The following is a 9,475-nucleotide window of genomic DNA, read 5'->3' on the forward strand; positions in this document are numbered from 1 at the left end:
TCCCATTGTGCATTTTGGTGCTCTTACAGGTTTGGCTCTAAACACCATGATCTGCTTTTTTCTGTCACTACTTTCCTTGCCAGTAGAACGTGTTCTATTGTAAAGGCAAAATTACCTTGAGGAGTTGAGGCAAATAAAGCGACTTTTTAGCCTCCCAACTAGTGATTTGTTTAGATACAGATTTTCTCAGTTTGTCACTTATCCAGACCATCAAAAGTATAGTCAAACATGGACTTTCTTTTTTTATTCATCCTTTAGTCAGCAAGTATTTTTGGAAATGCAAATGTTATTTAATACACAATCATCCAATTTAAACCGTCAAGAGGTATTTCGCTGCGTTAAAATCATCTGCGCTAAACGAAACAGTAACTAGAAATCTTTTGTGAGTTGTTCTTGTCATTGAAACAAATCTCTCGGAAGCCCACCTGTGAAGTTAAATGTGCATTTGATTATGTTTGAAAACGTTTTTGCTTTGCAATTAATTTCGTTTTCCAATTATCGAATAGTGATGAAGCCATGAAGGGTCGCAATAGTTTGTTAGTCATGCATAGGGAGCTTGTGGTGTTTTCCCAATTACTTTTTTAGATGTTACTGTTTTATCTCAGAAAATGCCAATTTGTGAATTAGAGACTTTAAAGTTGAATATATATCATAAACAATCGTTCGTGAAGTCGTGATCATTTATCGACAAAATTCTATTAAAATCTTATCGAAGAACCTGCACCTCTAAGAGTAAACATAAATTCAGCACCCGCAAATCACATTCGCATGAAATGTCTTTGTTTTTTTTTGTGGTTGGTGCGCCATGATGGAATGGACAGTTTCAGCGCCTTGTTACAGTTGTAAAACAGGCGATGTACAAGACAACTGGAGGGGCACCAACCTGAAATTGGAAGAACTGTATAAAGTAAACATTGGAGTGCAAATCAATCGAAGACCATTCAGTTATGTTGAGGATGATGAGATTGAACTACCCGTGTTGACATCTCACCTCGTTTTGTTCCTGAGATGATTAGATCCAATCATCTACCAGGACAAATTCGGTTACATGAAGTATAGCATGCCGTAGATTAGCGTTTTGTATATGCGATGACGTTTTCATCAAGGTTTCATGTGTATCGCACATAATTCAGTTTATCTTGCTTCACGTAACGTTTAGTTTCAATTGTTATTTCTAATCAAGTTATAAAACTTCCAAATTAGTGAAGGAATTGAATTTAATAAAACTTCCAAATTCTTGAAAGCATTGAATTAAACAAAACTAGTATGTCTCCTTAATGTGTGTTAGTTAAATATAACTTGTGAATAGATTTTTTTTAAAAAGTTAGAGTTTTTGCTGCTTTTTTAACCTCTCTTTGCTTGCTGTTACCTTATGTGCTCAGACAAGCAAAAAGGGCAAAAATTTTTCATGAGAAAGATTAGAAAAATCATTGAGTTTTGTGTAAGTTGTATGGATACTACAGTACTGTAAATATTTAACACATTTGCAGTGATGGGCGATATTAAAATATCGATTCGATAACGATTACGACAATACATGGTCTAGTTTATATCATAAGAAAACCGAATTGCTTTTATCGGTTTCTAATCATTTTACAGAAAGCGGAACGTTCAGTGCGGAGGGTAAGGATTAAACTGTGGAAATCGTGAATTCAATCCCTTCCTCCTTGAAAGGCAGATTGCTATCTTTGTAAGTTTAGCCAATTTAGGACCAACAGATTTCTTTCAGTTAAAAATAATGATGAGAGAGAGAAAGAGGGGGGTGGGTCCCCAGGCTCCGCAGTACCTACAATACCTTGCACAAACCATGAGTACATGTTCTACTCTACCCAAGCTTCAGCCCGTAACAAGGAAATACTTGAAGCTACTACAGGAGAATTATTAGTCAACTTCAACCGCAACGTGCACCATTCATTAGGTACACCACACATCCCTATGAGCGGATCACAACTTTCTGGTGGAAATTCATGTAAGGAAAGATAAATGACCACATTAATGTCAAAGGAAATCCCTTGCATAACAGGAAAATCAGTTTCCTTGAACAATCATTACAACCATGTATCTTGCGTCAATGGAGAATGGACACTAGTAGAATTATCCTTCTGAATAATGGAATCTTGCGTCAATGGAAAATAGACAGTTGAAATATCGTTCTGAACGATGGTATCTTGCGCCAATGGAGAATGGACACTAGTTGAAATATCCTTCTGAATAATGGAATCTTGTGTCAATGGAGAATGGACACTAGTTGAAATATCCATTTGAATAATGGTATCTTGCGTCAATGGAGAATGATCAGTTGAAATATCGTTCTGAACGATGGTATCTTGCGTCAATGGAGAATAGAAACTAGTCGAAATTTCCTTCTGAATGATGACGTTGGGCGTTGAATAAACGCGATATTGAAGACACATTGGTAAATCCTAAAACAACAGTTCAAGAATTAAATAAATTGCATAGGAGATCAAAATTCATTCCATGAAAGAGCACAGAATTTCAGCACCTTTAATCCCCAATTCACGACATACAATTGCTTCAATGAGCTTGCACTATTAACCAATTTATTTTCACAGAAAAACTGCAACTGGAAGAGAAGGAATCATTTGAAGAGAACAAGTAGGACAACCGGCTATGATAACTAGCTGGGGGTACGCCCTTTTCAAAAACTTGATCAGATTCAAAGCAATTGAAGAATTTTGATAATATTCATCGACTTAATCAAGATGACTTTCTCCTTATAACAAAGAATTCGTATTGAACAATTAATTAAACATCAAGCAGGGTTTGCACAAGTTGACAGGGAACGCCGAAGATCAATGGTTCAGGAGGCTCACAGGATATTTGAATACATGCATGCTCTACTTTAAAAGTTTCTATTGAAATCAATGGTGATTATGGATTGTAAACAACAATAAAACGCGCGTGCACTGATCGGCAATAGCATGTGCAAACCGTTCTTAGCTCAATCAATTTAATCAAATAGAACTTGCAAATCAATCATGAATACATGTTAGAAGAAAAATTAAAACGTTTGTTTTAAATTTGTCTGTTTCGCATTATTGTAGTTTTATAAAAGAAATAAAAGATGTTTTTCGTGTTTGCACTGGCTTATGAAAATCTCGAAAGAACTATAGAGCAGGTGCAACCCTTGACCTTCGGTCTCGGGCTTACACTGATCTGCTCTCGATAATTTCCACAGGTCTCCACGGTTTGATTAGTCCTGTGCAAACACAGAAAAAATCTTTTATTACTTGATTATAACATGAACATGAGCCCCAAATCATCAATGTTCCTCAGTCCCTCTCTTTTATTACTTGACTACAGCATTTGAACATATAAATATAGGCCGCAAATCGTCAATCTTTCCCAGCCACCTTTTTTATTACTTGATTACAACACATGAACATATGAATATGGTTAGGTGATATTGGTCCCAAATCGTCAATCATCCACGGTCCCTGATACTAGTTCACAATGACATAACAATATCATCAACACCACAAAAATAAAGACAATACGGTGTATATTGAAAAGACAACCTTCAAAAATCGATGTATTGTGATGATGTGAATGCAGGGTCATTATGCTCACGGTGCATAAAATATTATCGACTACGTGGAAATATTACGTATCTTTGTTATTATTACAAAAGCTTTTTCGCTGCTGGTAAATTTCCGAAGATCTTTTTTTACACACCCTGTATACATAGGCACCATTTTGAATGTTCGTGTATGAAATTACCTCTTGTTTTTCCATCAGGTTGATCTTTTTTTTAAACAGTTTTTCAAGGTGCAATATAAGCACACGATGCGAGCAACGTAAATACTGTCTTGATATTACCTTTTTCAAAAAAAAAGACAAAAATCAAGCACCATGAAAACGAGGTTTTTGTAGTCATAACGGGTTAATGACACAAGTGTAATGTGAGACAACTAATGCAAATAAAGTTTTGTCCATTTGGAGTTATCTATAAGTCCATAACTTTGAAACCAAATTCACGACTCAAAGGAAAACAATCGTTGTCTATTATCAGGGAAGTAAAAGTTGGGGGGGGGGTGCACTTGGGGACGGATCCACAGTTCTTACAGCTCAGGGGGCCATCCCCTTTCTACTTCAGAAATCAGAAAGTTATTAATCACAGTTTAATCTGCCGAGCTTGGTCACGTATAGTTCGGTATGAATGTAAGTGTAAGCCTTTTCCCAAAAGTACTAAAGGTAATATTCATACAGAGGTTATGACTTAAAATAACTTATGAATGACGTAATAGTCAACTCAGTGAAATGCTGTGATCACCCATGACGTCATGTATGACTTTTTAAGATTTCGCTGCTTCATCCTTGTCAGACCTTTCCCACGGTAAAACTATTTCTACAGCACTGGCCATAATCAATATAAGTTAATCTTTACTATCCACCAAGTAGTTTGGCCTACTTCGCAAAAAGTCTGCCCAAATAAGATTATGTAATCGCACAACATGCTTTTAATTTCTGCATAATTACCTATGATTTGAAGACAAAATGATCCTATGTATTTTTATAAATTAGCCATTAAAGCGAACATCTTACTACGTACGTGTTTGTAGAGATTTTCCAAAGGTCTAAAAAAAATAAAACGAATCGTGTACGACTTCAAAAAATTGCACAAACAAACGAAATTGCACAACATCATACCCGTCGTACGGCTTGAAGTAAATTGAAATCAACTCATCATCGCGGTAATTGTTCATGTATTCTGTGACGTCGTTCACCAAAGATGAGTGCGATTCCTCGTCGCTTTCGCATTCTAAAACAAAATTACGATGAGGGAGGAGGGGTTAGGAGAGTTGTGGGCTTGTGAAGGGGCTCAGCCGCAGCACTATAACCCCCAAATTTCAACAGCAAATGCAGCCAGCAAAAACCTCAGTTTCATAGTACGCTGAATGTTGTGTTCGGTATAGGCACTGGTAAGGATAGTATTGTCAGAGAGAGTACTTAGCATCTTATAATTCGTGTTTTTCTCCGGGGGGGGGGACCGTACTGAAACCCTAACACTTACTACATCACCGTATTTTGACAGAACTGTGAACATTGAGAGTTTGAACTGCGTGAGCTGACTGTCAGACGAACCTTCAGATTCGATATCTTTCTTTGGCACTGGCATTCCTCTTTCTTCGTAAAATTCATGTTCCCTCACTTCTTCATCTGCAAGATATAGTCAAATTACGTGACGTGAATAACCCAAGTTGACTTAAAACATTTTGCACTGCTCAGAAAAAAAAAACGACTCACTAATCTGGACATTCCACGAAAGGAAAAAAAACAGAGCAAGCTTCTCAGTTTTTCCTTCGGAAGAATGTCGTTCAAGAATGAAAATAAAACATAAGCATACCTTCAAATAAGTTTGGAACAACTTTATAAACAATATCTTGCATCGTCCTATCAAGCCTACAAATAAACAACTCTCAGTCTTACAATATAGGGACCAAAAACCACTGTAGCTAATGACACATTATTAAATGACACGCAAGCGATACAAGGCCATCACATGGTAAAATAAAGAAAGACAAGAGCGTATTTGGAACACTAAAAAGTAAACTTTAATATTATACATTAATTTTACACCACAGGTTAAAGATTGCACATTGGATGCAGCTTTGGATAGCAGATAATACATAAACGTTTGTTTCCAACGCTATCAACAGAGCAACATATATAGCAAATGTAGTTTACAGTTCATGTCTGAGCTGCCGATGTCCATAAACCAAAAACTGGATTCTGGATGCAATTATGAGAAATTAATAGATCGGACGCCATTTTGCTACAATTCAAATGTTTGAACTTGTATATTTAATCCTGTCTTTACGGAGAAAATTATCTAATTTCTTCATTATTACCTGACGTTGAGTAACGGTTGAGTTTCGTGGACTTTCATGTTGCACGTCGGGCAGTATTTGCTGAGTTGCAGGTATTTGATGATGCAACGTCTGCAAACTGGTAAGAAAAATCAGTTTTAATTGAATGTATAGCAAACTATTAACTTGAGCTTGCTTTGCTTGAAATAGTAATGAATGAACAACTTATTTCAACAAGTTAACCATTGTCAACAAGAATTGATTTCCAATTTTACAAGAAAAGTATAAGTTTACATACTATAGCGCGGACTAATTTCCATCAAATAAAGTACGATAAAGCTGGTAAAATAGTTACATTTGCAATCATAAAATTATTTTGGGAAAGTGAGAAGCGATTTTCTCTTGAAAAGACATTGGAGAACTGGACTCTTTAAAGGCTTATTTCCATTCAGTGCAAATTGTCGCGCGATCGACTTTTTGCGATCACTTTCTTTTGAATTGTATGCAATGTGAAACTGTTACCGTCGACAACTTGCAGTTGAAAAGAAAATGATCTCAAAAAGTCGATCGCGCGACAACTTGCACTGAATAGAAATCAGCCTTATGATCAATTAATAATGAGTTCCACGTTAGTGGCCATTTAAACGCGAGGCTTTTTTCCTTGCTCTTTGTTCGTGGTCAGGATAAGCACATTTATACAGACTTGTATAAACTGCAGTACGTGATTTAGGACCCACAACCTGTTTAACAGTTTGAGCATAAGTTTTGCTTTACTTTTGATGTTGAAATAAAGAAAATTCGTGTCGGAAACAAACCGGGAAGGGATAAACACACGAAGATGGCTGCTGAACGTTTGTTCAATGTGGTAAAAGACCACAACAATCCAGTTTTACAGGAAATGTTGGATGCGTCCAACACGTTTTACAGGAAATGTTGGATGCGTCCAACACGTATTACAGGAAATGTTGGATGCGTCCAACACGTTTTACAGGAAATGTTGGATGCGTGCAACACGTATTACAGGAAATGTTGGATGCGTGCAACACGTTTTACAGGAAATGTTGGATGCGTCCAACACGTTTTACAGGAAATGTTGGATGCGTCCAACACGTCTTACAGGAAATGTTGGATGCGTCCAACACGTTTTACAGGAAATGTGGGATACGTCCAACACGTATACTGTTACCAAAAAGAGTATTTGCTGCTTTCCAACACGATCGAGAAGAACTTGACTCCTCCCGCTTGTGACGTCATCACCACAAACTCGTTTAACAGCTGACGTTTATATTGTGAAGGTTTTTTTGCCGGATCTTCGTTTACTTGCTTCTGTTGACGGAGTGATATGAAAATTGAGTTTCATAAATGTTAATCTTCGATATTCTTTTACATTCGAAATTCAAAAAGAATATTGAAGATTAATTAACATTTATAAAACTCAACCTACATACGTCTTGTTCGCAACGTTTGAAATCGTGAACATTTTCTTGCTGTACATCTTCGTTTATCTGCTGCCTTTGACGGCGTGATTTAAAAAGGAATATTGAAGATGGGCTAATTGACGCATTCTTTGCATTTGCAACAAGTCTTCCGTCAATTGAACGTGTTGTTGAATTGCTAAGACATCGTCCGATGTCGGAGTTGTTTCTTGCCGAGCAGTGTGGAAAAGTTAATGCCGAAGATGCAGTATTGACGACGATATTTCAGAACACATCAAACCGCCTTCACCAGCACGAAATTCTTTCATCCATCTCAATTTTTTCTTACCTTCGTCATGTTATAATTGTATGATTATTTTTATGACATCTTTTTTGTTTAGCATAAGAACATTATTTATTCCCAAGAGATAAAGACAACTGAACTATTTAATCATGATATTATAGATAGTATAAAAGCACTGTATATATAACTTTTTCTTTCGCATTAAAGCGTGTCAGTTAAAAACGTTAATTTCTTGCTAAAATATCAACACGTCACGTGCGCGTTCAAGTCGAATGCGAGAACCAACAGAACATCCCACAACGCAAAGATCATCAGTCAAACGTACCCGGAATAGCGTTCTTTATCGTATAAAAGAAATGTGCCGATTTCAACGAAAATATCCTGCTTTCAAAAAGCTCCCAATAGCTTGCTTAACCTGGGCCTATTGCCCATGCATCCATACTAGTCAGGTTGGCCTGGCAATACCTAACTTGTATTCAGGGGAAAAACTAGAACATGAATTGAGTCAGGTCTGAAATTGAAATTTTTTTCAAGTATCCACAATGATGCCAGGCTGTTAGAATTTGATATCCCTCGCTATCATCTAGTATCCCAAATATGAATATCCCCACATAACTTGTGGGCTTTTTTTGTTCCAGGGTCAGATACAACATAACTCTTGGCTTAATTCCAGGGTGACCACACATGAGTAATACATTATCATAAATGCGTTGATCCATGCAGCATACCACCCCCCCTGTTTTAAATGTTGTAATTATTTAATCAATTAAGCTCACCAGAGCGGATCTAGTAATAAAAATTACCAAGTCTTGTAGCATTGTTACTCTCAGAGCATAATGGAAACTGAACCTTTAAGAATATTCCCCCCTCCCCCTAATTAGAGTTCTACTTGCACCCACAGGCGTCAATCCAATTTTAATCTAGGTGACCATATTCATATAATCATGCAAGGATGATCTCTTTTGAAAGTGAAATTCTTCTATTGTTTTGAAAAGAAATTAGCCAGGCATAGCAGAATATATGAATATGGTCCCACACCCTCAATTAACATAGGATTGACGACAATTGTTTTGTCTCCACTTGCATTAACTATACGATAATAAAAAACATCAGCAAAAATCAACGCAAACTTAAAGTTATAATTACAAACAAAGAAATCGACTCATTGGAGCAGATTCAACGATTATGTACAAACATTGCAAAATACACAGTTTAACCTTACATGTATGTAAGCATTCTGTTATCGTTGTAGCATCAATGAAGTATCCGGCACAAAGGCTGCACACAATGTGAGGATTAATCTCTCGGATTTTAACAACTTTCTACAAAAAAATATGTATTCGTTGCCATTGACTGAAAATTTTAACTTTCTAAATAAAATTTCATCGAGTATTAGAAGTCAGGACTTATTTTCCTTCTGATGCATGCCATTGCTTAGAATTGTGGCTTTGTTGAATGTGAAAGATTGAGCAACTGATAGGGAAATTTGTGCATAAGTTATTGAAGTTTATAAGTATGCGTCATAAAGTGAAAAGACAAGTGAAAGCAAAATTGTTATCAAATAAGGTTTGAACACTTTCATTTTAATTTCGTGATGAGGAAACAGCTACATCTGTTCAAAGCGACCGTAAATCTAACAATATTATAAACTTTATAAAACATTTAAAATATATATGATAGTTACATCCATCTTTGCTTTAAGAGATTTGACGAAATATTTGACGAAGTATTGGAGCAACCATTCCACGGAGCCTATCCACCATCCATCTTGAATTTATAATATGTTGGAGGTGTCACGTGAGAAAAAGCAAGCGCCTAAAATATAAAAAAAGCGCCTAAATAAAAGCTGAAACTCTCGTGATTTTTTGAAACTGATGAATTGTTTCGAGTCCTATGGCGAAATACACTGTTTGTTCACAATTTGC

The 9,475-nt window shown here is 36.3% G+C and overlaps 2 protein-coding genes across 5 annotated transcripts in view; both read right to left on the bottom strand.

Moving 5' to 3' along the window:
- LOC124444168 (MMS19 nucleotide excision repair protein homolog) overlaps positions 1-9,475 on the bottom strand; it is an 88,648-nt gene that overhangs the window by 37,913 nt on the left and 41,260 nt on the right. The gene's annotated exons all lie outside the window — the stretch shown is intronic.
- LOC124444174 (polycomb group RING finger protein 1-like) lies at positions 1,200-9,328 on the bottom strand. 4 transcript variants are annotated; one of them, XM_046994760.1, is made up of 11 exons: positions 9,235-9,328; positions 8,773-8,872; positions 5,874-5,970; positions 5,369-5,424; positions 5,107-5,181; positions 4,672-4,783; positions 4,574-4,598; positions 3,742-3,840; positions 2,504-2,584; positions 2,012-2,423; positions 1,200-1,377 (listed from the first exon to the last, which is right to left on the bottom strand). In XM_046994760.1, the coding sequence occupies exons 1-10, from the start codon at positions 9,238-9,240 to the stop codon at positions 2,049-2,051; spliced, it is 1,026 nt and encodes a 341-aa protein (XP_046850716.1). In that variant the 5' UTR covers positions 9,241-9,328; the 3' UTR covers positions 1,200-1,377; positions 2,012-2,048. The 4 variants fall into 4 exon arrangements, with proteins under 4 accessions (XP_046850716.1, XP_046850715.1, XP_046850718.1 ...); XM_046994759.1 differs by having other exon boundaries at positions 1,200-2,423; XM_046994762.1 differs by lacking the exon at positions 4,672-4,783 and having other exon boundaries at positions 1,200-2,423; positions 3,742-3,829.

The sequence above is a fragment of the Xenia sp. Carnegie-2017 genome, unplaced genomic scaffold, assembly GCF_021976095.1.
Source record: "Xenia sp. Carnegie-2017 unplaced genomic scaffold, XeniaSp_v1 HiC_scaffold_21, whole genome shotgun sequence".
Lineage (NCBI taxonomy): Eukaryota > Metazoa > Cnidaria > Anthozoa > Malacalcyonacea > Xeniidae > Xenia > Xenia sp. Carnegie-2017.

Coding starts and splice junctions, on each gene's coding strand:
- LOC124444174 (XM_046994760.1), bottom strand. Junction 4,599..4,671: donor TACTTCAAGCCGTACGACGG/GTATGATGTTGT, acceptor TATTTTTTTTAG/ACCTTTGGAAAATCTCTACA. Junction 3,841..4,573: donor TGGAAAATCTCTACAAACAC/GTACGTAGTAAG, acceptor TTTTTGAAAAAG/GTAATATCAAGACAGTATTT.